General features: G+C 34.7%; 1 protein-coding gene across 1 annotated transcript in view; it reads right to left on the bottom strand.

Moving 5' to 3' along the window:
* Positions 1-3447: 3447 nt before the first annotated feature.
* The window catches only part of CNTNAP4 (contactin associated protein family member 4), a 203894-nt gene continuing 189478 nt past the window's right edge, over positions 3448-17863 (bottom strand). The window contains exons 22-24 of the mRNA XM_031507421.2: positions 11619-11837; positions 11179-11250; positions 3448-8249 (exon numbers count right to left, since the gene is read on the bottom strand). Coding sequence (XP_031363281.1) covers positions 8056-8249; positions 11179-11250; positions 11619-11837 — 485 coding nt within the window. The 3' untranslated portion in view covers positions 3448-8055. The remainder of the gene's footprint in view (positions 8250-11178; positions 11251-11618; positions 11838-17863) is intronic.

Below are 17863 nucleotides of genomic sequence, written 5' to 3'. Positions count from 1 at the left end.
AATTCCTAGATGAATTTAAAAAGGCCAGTGTGAATCAGTAAGGCATATTTGCTGCAAGCATGTTTAGTTTTTAAGTATATTACAATATACCACAAAACCCTAAGGTGAATTTTGTTCTGGTGAAATGATTCTTAATGACTAGTAGGTGTCAGAGTGGGCAGTCAGGTACTGTACAAGGGCAGCCTTACTGCCATAGCATGGATTATTTTGCTAATTTAAAAAGCATTTCTTTTCTCAAATGTAGCACTTAACCATTCTAGAATACTGAATAACAAGCATTTACTAATGCTATTATAATTAGTTTCTAACTACATAGGTTTGCTTGTAATCATAAAATAATACTGTGAAGACACTCAAAGATTTTCCTGTTTCAGAGGGCTGTTAATTATTATGATATTTCATGGAGAATGTACCAGACATAGAGAGAATGTACATAATAAGTGCTTTATGCTGTGCTTAATTTACATATTGAAGTACTTTACTGAGGCAAACAGACATCTAAATATCAGCTTGAAAATAAAATTTGTTAGTTTGTTTTACAAAAAAAATAATTTATAGTTGATATGCTTAATGACATGATCCCAAATAAGCACTTCATATGAATTGAAAAATATATGTACAAGAATATTCAGAACTTTGTAAAAAGTTTTATCAACAAGTTCCTGGTCTATATTCTCCTCCTTTTCTATTAATTTTGTCCTTTTAATCCAATTATAACTTCTGGGAATAAATCATAAATCCCTCCCAGTACACTCTCTAAAAATAGGTGAACTTTATAAAGGTGTCACGTAAAGGAATATATGAAACATTACAAAAATCCTATTCCATATTTAACTGCTAATTTTCAGTAGGATTTATCTATAAAAAGGCTGAAACAGAATTTTTATGCTTATTACAAGAATTACTTAAAAATTACTTTAAATCAGATGTATATATTTTGAATTAGAACATCAAAGCAGAAAAATCATAGCAATGTAACACAAATAACTTAAATGTGAGTTGATGATTTACAGGTCATGACACTAAACAATCCAGTTGAATTTTGATCTCATGGAGTGTATTTGCTGTGCAAGAATAAGAATTTTTATGCTTTTTTTTATGTTGAAACACCACAGCTGGAAAAGTATTTCCTGTTCTTACCTTATCAAAGCATTTCACATGTAAAGTTTTTGAACTGCCATAATAAAGAGACCATGGCTGAATAGTTACCATTTGTAAGATATAAACCTCTACTTCGAGTCATTGAGTGCAGTGGAGAAAAAACCCCATATAAAGAATGTTTAATAATACTTTTAACTAAAAAATAGAGAGGATATATGTTGGGGCTGTAACTACTGAGATATTATTAATGTTTTCTTACCAAATCTACAGTTTTTAAATTAAATATTAACATTGTATAGGACCCGTTTGAAATAATTTATTCATAAACAGGATGATATTTAGCTAAAAGCAGCAAAGCCTTTTCTGTTTACTGTGAGGGTGTTTGAATGGTGTGGATAATCAACAAAAAATACCCCCAAAACCACAAAAGAACCAAAGACCACATCAGTATATATTTACTATTAATTTGCTGCTTCATATAGAATACACAATATTATTTTATGTTGATAAGGAGTGTTTCTATATGCAATATATTTAAAGGTATTAGAAAATAGTAAATTTTTTATGCTGTTATCTAGAAAATAAAATATGACATGCCTAGCCGTTACTCATGGCTAGAAGAGTGACTCTATAGTTGCTAAAAAAGAGAAGAAAATGAGGTTAATGAATCTGATGAAGCTACTAAGAGCATTAAAAAATCTACATGAGATACTCCCTTTTAGCTAGTCAATTAGTAGGAAACATTTTGTAACAATATAGATGTGTTGTTGTAATTCCTGTTTTGTGTTTATCTGTATGAAACCTGTCTTGTTTTATTTCAAATATCTCCCATCTATTTAGATGAAAATGTTCTATGCTCTAATTTTCTGATACACGAAGACATGCAGTCAATTCTATATTACACCAAGTAGTCCAAGGTCTGTTTTTCTACTCTTTATTCATGAGTCACTCTGTGGATAAAAGAACAGGAAAATGCTATTATTTCTGACTGAAAGAAACAGGATCATCTCCTGAAATAAATGTATTATAACAAATACAGATAATTAATATTAGTTACCATATCATTTCTTGCTAAATAAAAGATAGGATCTTATTATCATGCTGTCTATTTACATAAAAGGTTTCATCTTCCAAGGCCTTCACAAATATTAATTAAGCAAGTTAGTAAAAACTTCAGTATATTCCTTACATCGTATAAATGGAGTGTTGAGGTCAATGGCTTTTTTCAAGGCCATACAGCTAACAGTGGGATAGATATTCTTGGGCTTCTCACAGTTCAGTCCACAAACTGCAGAGAAGTGTGCTGAAATCCTGAAATCCTATTTGATTACTTAAATAGTTCATAGGCAGGTGTGCATCACTGAATTTATAGTGTGTCATGAGGGATGTCTTGCAGATTTCCTGTTTTTAATCCAGACTTTGTGACAGCTGCTTTTAGATAAATGAATATTTGTCTTATTAATTGCTTGCAAGGCACTGTTGCTTTTGAAAAAAAATAAACCATCAGTTCACAGACTTCAAAAAAATTGCATTTTACTTGCATTTAGTTCTTGCATGTATCAGTATGTTACAAAAATACTGTACTGTGCTAAAAAGTATAACCTACAAAGATTACCAGACCCTATCTGTTATCAGTTGGTTTGTAGAAGAATATAAACATTATTTTAATATTTTTTTTATGTTATCACTAGGTTCCTGATGACAAATTCACAGTGATGAAATCTGGTTCAACTCACTGATTATTTATCATTAACTTTCTTGGATTTCAGAATGATTTTGAGTATCTGCTTCTCTTTTGGACATTTAATTGGTAAAGGACATACCAGCTGGGTCAAAGGTTACTAATAAATTAGAACTTTTTTAGGACACATATTATGCAGTATCTTAAATATGATGTTCAGTTTATTGATTTATGTATGTGTGTATGAAATTTACTTTGAAATCAAATGATTTCTCAGGCCCTAGATGTAACTAGAAAACAAGTTAAAAAAAAAAAAAAAAGCCTTGTCTGTGTGGGGGATACTGCAACCTTTTCTATCAGAAGTCTGGTTTTCTACCTCTTACAGTCCTTGAGGAGACTTCAAGATCTTATTTTTTGCCCCCTTGAAAAAAACCCTAAAAACACCAACTATTTCTTTAAATAGTTTGAATATTAACAAATATAGGGAGTGTGGGGAGGATGCTTCTGAACTCTGGACATTTCCTCAATATTTGACATAATACAAAGAAAATTGTAAAATTTGTAAAATAGCCCACTGAATGCATGTGTGTATGCATGTGGGTACACACATTTCCTCATAGGCTGAAGTTGATTTTTACTGTGGATTTACCATTCTATTTAATAAGGGTTTTAAAAATTATTTATTCAATGCTATTTATACAAAATGTTAGCAACATCAACATTTCATCATGCATCAGAAATTAATATAAATTTAAGTGAGATTTTATGTTAGTGCTTAATATAAGGGCATCCCTCTGTCTGCAATGATATTATGCTGTGTGATTCCTTTCTTAGAAATGAGAAGAGCAAAAATTGAGGTATGATGAATGTATCCAAAGAACAGTGCCAGTTTTTGTCTAAAATATTTTTTAGACAGTTCTTCAAGAATTACGATGAATTTGACTTCAAAGCATTGTCTATGAACACCTTTGTGGTTTTGTATCTGTTTCTCAAATTAGCAGCTGTTCAGAATTTCTGTACTCAAACTCATTAAAGCCTTCTCTTACCACCACTGCCAAAAGGCCCCAGGAGAAGGTTCTAAATAGAGGAAGTTTAAAGGGCACATCCTTTCTGTTGTGTATTCTTTTAAGCATGTTGTTTTGTGCATTTAAAAAAAAATGACACTGAAACAACTTCCATACATTTACACATATATCTTTTCAGTCAGCATTAGTTTCTGAAAGATTTTTTTACTTTTCTTCCTTATTGATAATATACAACCTCATTAAATGTTCAGAAACACTAAGGAATTACCATACTTTCAGCTGCAGTATTAGGTGCTCAATTTGCAAAAAATTATGTGATGTTTCTTCTTATTCACTCTGGAGAATGTTCACTGCAGTCAGAGACTAGGGCACAAGCTTTTTCAGAACTAGGTTTTCTGACTTTGCAGATATTTTTTCTGTTAAAAGAACATTCTTTTCCTGTAGCATCACACGGCGTATGTGGCTATATCTTTGCCTTGAGTGTAAACTACTACAATTGCTTCTAAAAGTAACTAATTTTATTTCAAAATTATATTTTCTTATCAAGCCCTGCTAAGTTGCAATTGTTGCATGTTCTGAATTTATGCAGATGTTTCCTTAAAGGACTTTTGTCCTTTTTCCTTGTACATTGCTGCAATGAATAATGATATTGTAAATTTATTTTGATCATGACTACATTCTATGTTAAGTTGTGCACTTGTTTTATAACATATTCTTCATTTACACAACACTGGATGTATTAGAAAATATTTTCCCAAAACCTAACTAAATCATATTTATATGCTAAATGTTGAGTACATAAATAATTATAAGTCCTTTATAGCTAGAACCCACACAAAGCTTTAAAAATGTACCAGTATACATACCTCTATTTATTTTCTAATGTACTTAAGAAAAAATATATTTACCATGGAAAATTTGTCAATGCATAGCAAATTTGTCACAATAGTGCTCCAAAGTATTTATAAATAACCACACTCACCAATATATTATGTGCACTTCTACATATATTTACTGTTGAAAAAAAATCAGTATATTGTTGTCAGTTTTAAACTTTTTTAATACAAATTCTTTTAAAAAATATTTTCCTCACTTTATTTTAAAAAGTCTTTATTAACAGTGAGGTGAAAATCACACAATGGCATAGAGAATCAGAAAGGGACAGCACAATGTTCTATGACATTTGAGCGCACTTCGGTGCCACCATTTTTTTTATCCCCATAGAAATGCAGCAAGTAATGAAAAATGCTGCTTCATTGATTTCAAACATGTATATTTTAGATTAAGGTGACAAACATATGATCACTGTTTCTACGGATGAAAATGGGAATTTGCATCTTCAGGGAGGCGTAATAGATTTATTCTAAAAATCTAGAGACGTTCATCCAACAAAATCCATATATCTTTTCCCTCTTAGAATCCCTCACAAAATAGAATGCCTTAAAAGAAGTCTTTGAATGAAATAGCATGCCACTCATACAGGCATTTTTATTGTCCTCTGCCTTTTTATCCAGTCTGTGAAATAGGGATTTTACTAAGCTTTCCCCTTCCTGTTCCTTTTAAAACTCTAAGGAATAAGGAAAGAAAGTGTTCTTTTGGAACAAAACAAAGTAAGGAAAGAGAACTTTCTCTCCATGAAGACACACAATAAAACATTACAAGACAATAAAACTAAGACCAACTGATTGAAAAGTTAGGTTTACATTCTTCCAACTTGTCCTGTTGTGGGTAAAATTTACACTTTATTAAATTTATATGAGCAACTCTCATATAAGAGTTAAGATAAAAGAAAACTTGTTTTTTATTATTCAGTCAAAATATCTGCTTTGGTGTACTATAACCATCATCTTGTAGATTTTGTCCCACATTGTTACTACATCCCACAATGATAGAATATGGAGTTGACTGGGACACGTCCCTGCAGGTGACTCTGTTGATATAAGTGGCACTAAGAACCACTTAAAAACCTACATGTCTGCAGCAGAAAGGGAAAACCTGAAATGCACAGGCTTTGGTTGCAGAGAAGTCCATGGGAGGGCTTCTCTTGAAATTAATGCAATTTAGGTCATGGCCTCAAAAAGAAGTAATAATTTTCACTTCAAAGTAAGTAGATGAGAAGGTTCAAAGTAGCAAACTTAATAATTAAAAGTCTTCTTTCCATGGGTCATGTGAGGCTTTCACGTCCACCACTCCCCATCCACAAACAGGATATTTTCATCACTTATTTGGAATAGCCAATAAGTGCAACTCTGGCCTTCCTAAAGGTGACCTCTTGTCATGAAGCAAACTGTATCAAATCCACAACATGGATACAGTTCTTGATCCTGGGTCCTCAGCCTGATTAATCTATCAGACATGCAAACAGAATTGCAAAAATGAAAACAAAAAAGCACAGCATGTTAATCGGAACAATTTATGATTGCAGAGCATCCAGGCACCCCAAAAAAGGAAATAAATTTTTCCTAAAAATTAAGTAAATCTGTATAGAAGGAAGTAGAAAGGAATAGTAGAATTCTGAAAATTGAAGGTAAAGACTGATGGAAGAAAATAAGTTTTAAATGAAACCATCTGCTGGACATTTATATTTACAATTACCATTTATGCAAATAAATTTACATATTAAGGATTTTGGCATATGTCAGTTTTCCATGTCTTAATAATGTTGTTGGGCACTTATGATAAACATTTTCTAAACTTCAGAATCTAGGGTCTAGTATTTATTCTTTGAATAGAAAAACAATGATTGTTCTCATTGCTTTCAGTGGGAGTAGGTATAAATAAATTCTGGAAGTTATTTAAATTTCAAACTCAAGTCTACAAGGTCACAGAAATTCTCAGATCCAAGCTCTAGACATCCAGTCATCTGACTGGGGAAAACAAAAAAAAATGCTTTGTGTGGGTCAAATACCTAAATATACCTAAATATCTAATGCCATTTAAATGCCTTCTACCCAGTTCCTGTATGTGTTTTCCAAAAGACACAAACCTTCTGTAGAATCTCTGAGATTCACATCAGGCCATATGGGTATTTCAGATAACCTATGGTGTATAAATTGACCTTACATTCTTTTTAGACAACTTAAACCTAGCCCTCATATCTAACAGTTTGTTTGTAAATATAAATAGCTTTCATTTACTCTGTCAGCATAGTAAGCAAATGTTTAATTTTGAGTGGTGTAATCAGACCTTTTCTCACAGAGGTATAGTAGGTACTATTAAAAGTGCAGAATTAAAGTGTTCATGTGGCAGACACTGTATAATTTCTATAACATAGAAAAAAGTAGTCTTGAGGTCTGGAACAAATCATAGATACAACAGTTTCAGAGAATACATCCCACATAGTGCACTGGGTATTACTTTTTGACAGAAGCGTCATCACTAATTTCCAGGGGCAGTGACCTTGACCATCTTTTGGTGTTTTCATTCTTGATAAATTAACTATTGTTAGTGTTTTACTTGATCTTTCCAAACAAAGGTCTTGCCTTCCTCCCCCTCCCCCCCACAAGTTTTATTCAAAATACCCAGAATGTGCATGAGTCTCTTGGTGCCATCCCCTTACTGTAAGTGAAAATCTACTGCAAAAGAGATTCTAAATATTTCAACCCACTGGACACTCTTCAGTTCTGCTAAGCCTGACAAAAGGAAGGGATAATGAAGATATCAGTCACATCCCAGGGAGAAAAAAATACAGTTTGTTCTGGACATCAAATGCCATGGCTCACAAGCAGATGCTGACACCAGCCAACAGCAGCTCAAAAGGCATTTTCAGTTTGAGGAAGTAAGACGGATCACCATAATGCATCACAGCAGAATTTCTTTAGTACATAAAGTATAAGAATCTACCTTTCACCTTGAACAAAAAAATCATCAATCAAATTTTAAAGAAAAGGATAGGAATAAATTCATAACAATTTTCCCATTCAAAAGTCATATTCAGTGTGTACATTAAACTTCATTTGTAGAAGGTCACATTAGAACAGTCGGAAACTACCAACAATGAAATTGGTTACAATATCTAATTCACTGTTACATAAAATGCATTTACGGTATAATAGCTAAGGAATGCATGTAATTCAAAGAGGCCCGCTACAGCAATCACTGAGACTGAACATATCCAGTATAGTAAGTCTCAAATCCATTGCATTTAGAGTAGTGTGCAAGAACTTTTTCTGCCCAGTGAGAGCCCCCTGGCTTAGCAAGAAAGTCAGACTGTCACGTTACTATATTAAATTAAATCATTAATGATAATCAGAAGAAGTATTCCTTTTGATTTTCATTGGCTGTATTTTGCATGCTGAGCTCACTTTTCAATGCAGATTCAGCACTGTCTTCGTTTTCAGATCCTTTTGCCTCATTTTTTGAGTATATGCCTTTTTTTTTATAAATGCGTATGGCTATGGCCGTGATGCAAAGTAGAATGAATATGACAACTGCTATCACACCTACAAGAAGAAAAGAGAAAAAAAGTAATGAGAAAGGATAGACAAATAATAGCACGTAAGAGAGCAGGATAAAGAAGGAATGACTACATCACACAATGGAAGGAAGGGCTTACATAAAAGCCTGAGAAATGAGAAGACAGCTGCTTTCAAATCAGAAACAACACTGTAGAATAAGTTTAATGATGATTGTTTTGAAATTTTGTATAGTAATAATAATAATAATATAAAATGGACAGATCATTACAATTTCTGAAATTTTTGAATGGAAAACCACTAGGGGCCTTATTTTCAATAAGAAGGTTTCTTTTTCTTCTTCAATATCAGGCCCTAGTTCTGTGCTGTTTTAAGAGCTCAAGCCACTGCAGATAAGGAACAGTAAGATGAAATATTTTGCACAGAGAAGGCAAGACCTTACAGACTGCCAGCCCATCTCCTCTCTTCCTCATTCATCCGGTCTTCATGGTCTTAGGACCTTAGCTTCATGAGTCAGAAGATGGGCAGGAGAAGAATTTGAGATGTGAAACAGGAAGGAAATGGATCATGTTTGTCAAAGAGGCAGAAAATAGGGCTGGCTGTTGGGAATGGAAAGAGCACTAAGCAGTCTGGGAAACAGTTGTAATGTGGTGCCTCAGTTACAGGAGACAAAGGGACAGTCTTTTGTACAACTTGCTGTCACTGCAAGAAAAATAAAAATACCTAGTCCCTTAGCACTAAAAAAACAGAGCATCCAAAATTCAGTACATGCCAATTTTCTTGACCTCTACTATACACTAGATCCTTCTCTGAAATGGACCTTGTGATCTAAGTAAATCTTGATTTTATTTAGATTAACAAACACAGTTTTTTATTTAAATCACAGTACATGCTCTTTTTAAGGACTTTTCTATAAACTTGTTTTGTCTGAAGTAGCTGAACTGATACCATTCTCAGTTTTATTCAGCTGAGGTGTTTAACCTTAATTTTTACTGTATGTTGCACAGTTTGCTTTGTTTTGACTTTTAAACAAATATAGACAGTAGAAATATTGTGACTGCATATTGCCAAATGTGTTTAATAACAAAAAATGGTATTGTTATTATTATCTTAAAAGGATTTTACCTATTATAGTTTGAAGTTAAGAAAATGCATTATGTTAGCACACTTAAAAATCTCCATCCACACTAAGTTATCTAATACATAGCAATCTTTATGTACAGATACTTATGTAAAAATATGTATTAATATTTTGAAATAGTAAAGCAAGTTTTGACAAAGCTAGATATGTAAAAAACTCAGAAAACAACTTTTTTAATTCTGACCTTCCTTGAAATCAGTGGTAAAATTCTCATTTGGTATGTAGAGAATTACACAGACATAACTATCACTTTACAAGCAGGGAACCTTCTAGGTTTAATAATCTCATTTTAGCATCTTTGGTGCTACTCTCTTAAAGGTCACTAGTGATGCAGTGTGTTTTTGCATGCCCTGACTACAGGAGGTGTCACTGTATAAAAGGAAGACAAAAGTGACTGCAGATTCTTATCCTAACTTAACCATTCATACACTTAAATAATTTTAACTTTAATGAAAAGTCTGGACAGTTTTATTCTACTAAATTCCACTATTTCCTTTTTCTACTAAGGCTTTAAAAATTATTAGAAAGTAAATATTTTCAGAATTTAAAAGATAAATGGGGTGACCTTTTCATCCCACTGCTGTTTCTGTCAAAGTATCTATGAAATTTGAATTATACTGCCAAAACATAATCTTCAAGTTTTATTTCCTCAGTCCCTCCCAAAAGCAGAAATACTCCTAGAAATTCTCACAGAGGATGATTATCACAGGAGAGGATACTATGCCTTGAAAGAAAATTTGAACCAACAGACATACACATACTTCAATACTGGTAAAAGGACTTGAGTTTCTGGCAAAGGTCCCCAACCCTAAACTGCCCCTACTGAGTCTCACTTGTGTACTTCTCATTTTTGCTGGAGACAGAAATTTCATGTGGGTATCCATATGAGATGTATCCTTCATGTAGGATTCATATGAGAGGGACAATCATCCAGAAAGGCATGGGGATGGAACCTGTACATCCTGATTATCAGTCGTGTACTTTAAGCACACACATCTGTCCTAAGCTTTATGCTCTGTGCTGACAGGCATAAACAGTAGAGGGACTATACCAAATTCACTCCAGAAGTAACTGAATTCTACATGGTCCTTCCTCTATTCCTCTGATAAAAACAAGTATTTTGAAAAAAAAAAAAAAATATGAGTGGTCATTTGTAGATCTATTTGAGCAGATAAAAATATCTAAAAAAATAGGAAGAAAATGAAGAAGATATTGTATTTCAAACCAAGAGTATTTTTTAAAATTATTATTATTATTTTAACATGTATTTTAAGCTGTTAATCAACACAAGTGAATGTCTTTCCAAGAGTACATTGCCTTCCAAAGAAGAAACCAGGATGAAATTTCCTCAGACTGTTAGAAGATTGATTCAAGCAGTGTTAAACCTCATATTCTCAAGGAAAAGTCTTTGTTGTTCAGATTTATTAAAGAAAATTTTATATATGTCTTTGTAGCAAAAGGTAAATTTTTGGCAAAATCAAAAAGAAATGATGGTTCTTTCTTTTTTCACAACAAATCCAAGCACTTTTAAAGATTTCAGACACCACTATTATGCAGGTTGAAATTATGCCCTTACTACCCTGTTTTTCACCAGAATGTTTCAATATATGGAAATGGCATAAATTTATGTAATAAGAATAGTGTGACCAATTGTATTTTAAAACAATGCTTGACTTCAATCTGTCTACCAACTGTAGCAAAATGAAGAGATTTTACTTGTTTCTGAATGCACACAAAACTAAACTGACTTTACTTAATCAATGACAGATTCACAGCTAGAAAAGTTCCCTGTGGATTTATTACAGTCCCTATTACCTCCAATAATTGCAGAGTCACTTCTGATTGCATTAGCTAAGGGCTTTCCCTCATCTATTGGTCCAGAGTGATCTGCAGCAGAAAAAGAAAAAAAAAAAGAAAAGAAAATGACAGACAAATAGAAGACTTTTTTTATGAAATTCTCACAGTCACAGTTCATTTACAATATGGTACAGTGGCAGTAGTATGGGTCAGTAAGCATGCACAGAACATCAATGTAGATGACACTTTGCAGAGATAAAAAGGAAAGTGTAAATATTCAGATGAAAAGAGAAAGGCTGGAGAAAAGGAAGTAAGTACATATAAAAGAGAATTATTTACAAACTACTCCTGAGATGTTAACCCGCATGGGAAAATAAAAAGTCAGTTGTGATTCAGGTCATGAGTGTTCTATTTGGATTTTTCTTCAGAGATCAGAACAAGTGATAAACATATGCTACCTGCAAATGAATGGGTTGTTTCACTTGATGTTGAGTCAGCTCCAGTTAAAGCACCACAGCTGGATTCAGTGAAACGCCCTTTTACAATGACAGGGGCTGAGCTGCTGTGGTGCAGTGCAGCCTTCAAAGGAGCAATGTGGTTGAACTGCACTGAAGATAGACAGCCAACAAACCCCTGAGAGTTTGCCTTCATGGTCTCCTCATCTACATCACTGTTTTCTGTTAATCAAAAGGAACAGAACACAATTAATCATAGTGCAAATGTACAAAATAAAGTGTCAGAAGAATAAATGAATAATTAACCTGTGTTCCTCTGAGTATATTTGAGTTGCAACAACATATGTAGACTCACTGACTCTCTTTCTTGTCTGACTTAAATGAAAAGACAGTCAGATATATTCAACCCCTTCCCCCTTTCTTTTGAACAGATGACAGTTGCTAATCTGCTGAGGGAAATGCTTTTAAATTCTCATAGCAAGTTTCAAAGTAAAAAGTTTCTATTGTAAATAAAGTATTAAAATTAAAATGCAACAATTTTTTCATTCTGCAAAAATATAAAACTGAAGAATGAATTCCAGAAAAATTCATTTTAGTGGATTTCTTCTAATAAATAAACATTTTTGGAACATATTCATGTTATAGACTCATATATCTACTCCATTTCAACATCATCAAGTATGTCAAAGAAAAACACCCTGAAGATCTCAGAATCTCAGATCTTCAGATTCTGGAAATCCATCACGATATTTTCTGTGAAATTTTTAAAAATAATAGTGTTACTTTATATTTTAAAAAATGATACCATTCTTGATATTACAAAGGGAGAGGAAAAAAATGAAAGGTACCTCCTCACTTTTTCTCTTGAGTTACCTTTCCGAAGGCTTGTGGAAAGTACTTTGCATGCTAGAACTATCTGTTAATTCACTGGTAATGCTCACTAAAGCACCACTTTTGATGCAGAAAACAAACAGTTTATTTACTCTGACAACTCTAGTTTAAGCAAAAACTCTGGAAATACTCTGGAAGTTATAAAAGTATAACTCATAAAGAAAGTAAATTTGCAAATAAAATAGAAATTTCATCTCAATAATTTTCACTTCCAACATGTCCTGGAACCCACAAATGAACTTGTGACCTTTACAATACTTACCATAATAAATATGTTTTAGAATGTACTCCTCAATAAAATTTAGGTTAATAGCGAAATGTGGGATAATGTGTTCAGATAGAATGTTGCAAAATAGTAGAGTAGCATTTTCCTCAGCTAATCCCTGCTTATTGCAGTGATGATGGACTACTAGACAAAAGGGTGTCAGACAAAAGTCTGCTCACCTACACTGAGGGATTACATAAAATGTTCAATGTTTTAACTGTCTCTGCTTTCTTTGCAGCTGTTTTTATTACCTGCCTCTATGCATTCATGGATCTGCTATGATGGAATATTTAAAAAAAAAAAATATTAACAAAAAAGTGGCAAGAAAACATTTTCACAAACCCCCTATGACAAAAATAGATACCTCTAAATATGAGTCAGATTGAAAACCTCAAGAGAAAAGTGATTTCTATTATCTTTTTGTTCCTATATGTATCCTTTATTAAATTACATATATGTATAAGAGGAAAGGAAATATTTTTAATTCTTTGATTTCACTTGACTCCTTAACCAGGGCATATTGATGGATAAAGTAAAGCTTTATATTGGATCAGGCAATCTTGATGATAAAAGTGAAAGGGCTTAGGGAGACCACCATCATCCAATTTCCTCCTAAAGTAAAATTTAACTGACTGAAAGTGGCACTCAAAAACACTCATAGGTTGTTTATTGTATATTACAGTAAAATGAAATTATGCATCCTTAATGTTGGGGGTTAAGTTTCTTTCCTTTTGTTCCTTTTTACTTAGGGCATTTTTTCCCATAAGTTGCTAGGAAACACTAATGACTGGGGTACTTTAAGAAAACAAGAGAAGTGGCCAAGCTCAGGGGAGGAGGGCATCTGGTTGCATTTCTCTAGTCTGGGAGTTTCTCCCCAAGGGGCAGAGATAACACAGGAGTTGGGCAGGTAAAAGATGGGGATGGGGCAGCTGCCCCTCTCTCTCTCTTGGCTTTGGAGAACAGTCGGAGCTGCTGTTTGGGAAAGGGAATTCGCTGCTGCCAGCGGAGCCCAGCCAGGAGCTGCTTCTTCTGCCATGGATGAACCTCTGTTTGCGAGAGCAGCCACTGAACCTCATTATCACCCATCTCACAAAAAGAAGGACCCATCCCATTAATTTCAAAATTATAATAATTTGGAGGGAAGGTGTTTAACATTCCAAAGGAGGCTCCTGCCTTCTTTAGCAGACATCTGCCTTTCAAAACCAAGACATTAAATATCTTATTAGACATTTATTTGCTAAGGGTACCCAAGTTAACCATAGACAAAATGACTCCACCTACATTGTCTTAAAAAAAAAAAAAAAAAAAAAAAAAAAACCACACTAAAAAAAGAACCCTCAAAAGCAAAACACACTCAGTAACTCTCTTTAACTCTCAACCATTTGTCTTTAGAAGTAGTCAAGCAGAAAGTCAGCAGACATACAGCTCCTATCAGAACATTTTAAGAAAAGAACTGTGATGCCTTCTAATAGCTTTATATCACATATTACGTCACCCAAAACTGCACAACTCGAGGTGAGGCCCTTCCAGTGCAATCCCCTCCCTTGCCTGGCTGGTGATACTGTGCCTGAGGCACTCCAGGGCCGGGCTGGCCCTCCTGGCTGCCAGGGCACTGCTGATACATCATTCAATACATCATTCACCAGGACACCCAAGTCCCTTTATGCAGTGCTGCTTTCCAGAATCTCATTTCCCATTATGTCCTTACATCCAGTTACAGACTCTGGAAGCTGTCTTTGTTAAATTTTATACAGCTGGCAACTGCTCAGCCCTCTAATTTGTTGCTGTCTCTCTGCAAGGCTTCTGCCTTCAAGGGAGTCAATAGTTCCTCTTAATTTTGTATCATTGTTAAACTTACTGTACCTTCATCTCCTATATTCAAGTAATTTACAAAGATGTTGAAATGCACAGGCTGAGGATGGAGCTCTGTGGAACCCCACCAGTGACAGGTTCCCAGTCTGATGTCACCCCATTCACTGTGACCCTTTGTGCCTGACCCATGACCCAGCTGCTCACCCATCCCATGATGTGTTTATCCAGCTGTGGACTGGACACTTTTTCCAGAATGATCCTGTGAGAAACAGCGTCAAAAGATTTACTGAAAGGGACTACGTCGACTGGCTTCCTTTGATCAACAAGGGATATCTATGTTGTCATAAATGGAAATTTGGTTTGACAAGCAAGACTTTCCTCTCATGGACCTGTTCTGGCTACGAAAAATGACTGCATTGTCCTTCAGCTGTTTTTCAATACCTTCTAGAATAATCTTCTCCGTAATTTAAAAAAACAAAACACTGAAGTGAGACTGACAGGCCTGTAGTTTGCTGGGTCAGTCTTATATACCCTTATTGAAGCCTGGGACAACATCAGCGAGTTTCCCATCAACCGGAACTTGTATAGATTCCATCATTCAAAAACCACTGAGAGAGGCCTGGCAGTGACATCAGCCAGCTTTTTGAGTATTACTGCTTGAATCCCATCAGGTCCCATAGCCTTACAGGGATCCAGCTGGAGCAGGACACTGTGCCAAAGTTTTGTTTGAAGAAAACACGGCCATGTTCAAATGCAGAAGAGCTCAGAAAAGTACTTCTCCAACTGAAGAGAATTATTTAAAAAAAAAGCTTCCGTGTGTGGTTTTCCTGAATGACATTTTCATGTACAAGAAATACGTGATCTCATATTTTATTGTCTCCTTATGTTTAGACCTCTTCACTGCAACAAACACTCATTACTTTTTTCCTCTGCCTTCATGAAGTCTTCTTCAGTCTCTAGATAGGACTTCATAAGAATCAGAACCTAAAGCAATCATATTTTTGAGAGAAATAGTACTTCCTTGAAATGGGGAAAGATATATGCTTTCTTCAGGACACATTCTGAGACAAATTGGGCCAACTGCCCCACATGTCATTGCAACTCTGTGCTTTGTACTGCTGTATCATTGCAAAGCCATCATGTAACTGAAGGAAATCACCTCTGAATTTTTGTAACTACATGACTCTTTGGAAGAGACAATATTGGTCCTGGTCAAAAGATAATTTGTCTAAAAATATACATTTCCATAAATTTAATCAAATGCATTTTAAAGTAAACAGATATAAGTTTTGATATGATATTTTATAACAAAGATGAAAGAAGCTTTCATTCTGCACTAGTCACTGTTGTATTAGCCTTATGTGAGTGTGACTGCCATAAGCTACTACACTTCAAAATATTATACTTTTCTGATTCAATTTATCATCATATTGTAAAGTTTGGAAATATTTGTAACAATTTTCTTGTAGTAGTTTATATTTCAGCTAATATTGCTTTAAAGTTATGCATAAAGTGAACATTCTCTTTTTAATCTTCTGTGCATATCTATATACTGGTTCTCTTTTGCAGTGTGAGATTTGCATATAAAATCTACCTTTTGAAAGTATATGTTTCTGTTTGTGTTAGAGGTACTTAGTTTTCTAGTAAGAAAACAAATCAGCTACACTGAGATTCTCCTAATGATAACTAAACAATAATTAAGATTTTTTTCTGTGGTCTAAAAACATGGTTTCTGAATTTCTTTAATACATTTTAAGCTATTTAGCATTTGGTAATTGCTCTCATAAAAATAACTATCACTGTATGAATTTTATTACATATTTTAAAATATTATTTTACCTTTTCTAGATAGCACTCTCATTAATTGAAAACAACCACCACCTCTTTGACAGATAAAGAATTAACTGGATCTCCTTACCCAAACATTTGCATGCAACATCTCAATGTCTAAAAGGGATTGGTGACAAGTGGTGCTCCTCTGGGCTCACACTGATACCATTTCTGTTCAACACCTTTTCTAATAACACCAAGAGTGGGATTGAGTGTATCTGAAGAAACTCTGTGGATGACACTGAACTGAATTGTTCAGTTGACACACCTGAGAGATGGACACTAACAGGTTTGAGGACTGGGACCAAGTGAATCTCATCAAATTCAACAATGGCATGTGCAAAGTTATGCACCTGCATCTAGGCAACCCCCAATATAAATACAGACTGGGGGATGAATTAATTGAGAGCAGCCCTGAGGAGAAGGACTTGGGGGTGTTGGGGGACAAGAAGCACAACATGGGCCAGAAATGTGCACTTGCAGCCCAAAAGCCATTGGTATTTTGGGGCTGTTCAGGGCTAGGTTGGATGCAGCTCTGAGAAAATGGTCTAGTGGAAGGTGCTCCTGCCTATTATGGAGGGTTGGAATGAGGTGATCTTTAAGGTCCTGTCCAATCCAGGCCATTCAATGATTCTGGACTGCATCCAAAGCATCATGGCCAGCAGGGCAAGGGAGGTGACTCTGTGCCTCTCGTCTGCTCTGGTGAGACCCCTCGTGGAACACTGCATCCAGCTCTGGGGTCCCCAGCACAGGAAAGACATGGACTTGTTACAGCAAGTCTGGAGAAGGACCGTGAAGATGATCAAAGTACTAGAGCAGCTTTCCTATAAAGAAAGACTGTGAGAATTGGGGATGTTCAAGCCTGGAGAAGTCTCCAAGGTCATTTTATAGCAGCCTTCAGTACCTAAAGGAGGCTACAAGAAAGCTGAAGAGTGACATTTTACATATGCATATAGTAATAGGGCAGAAAGGAATGGCTTTAAACTGAGCAGTTGTAAATTTAACCTGGAAATTAGGAAGAAATTCTTCATTTTCTTCAGATTCTATGTGGGTGAGAGACGCTGGAACAGACTGCCCAGGGGTGCAGTGCATGTCCTCATTGCAAGTGTTCTAGATCAGTGGATGAGGCTTTGAATGACCTGATCTGGATGAAGCTGTTCCAGCACACAGCAGGGGTGCTGGAGCTAGATGACCTTTTGTATCCTTTTCAACCCAAAACGTTCTGTGGTTCTATGAAATTACTTTAGAGGAAAGAGAAATATCCTTTAAATTTATACCAACACCACATCTTCCTCTATCATTGCCAAAATGAAAGGTAAGGATATAACAAGATCTTGAGAATTTCAGTCCAGGCTATTGTTATTTTCTTTTAAGAAATTGTGATTTTAGATAGATAAATTATATTTTGATCATTACTGCAGAGAAACAGTTATATTTTGTAGAATAAGAC

The sequence above is a fragment of the Lonchura striata genome, chromosome Z, assembly GCF_046129695.1.
Source record: "Lonchura striata isolate bLonStr1 chromosome Z, bLonStr1.mat, whole genome shotgun sequence".
Lineage (NCBI taxonomy): Eukaryota > Metazoa > Chordata > Aves > Passeriformes > Estrildidae > Lonchura > Lonchura striata.
Note: the sequence above shows the minus strand (reverse complement) of the source record. Positions and strands in the feature narration are given on the sequence as shown.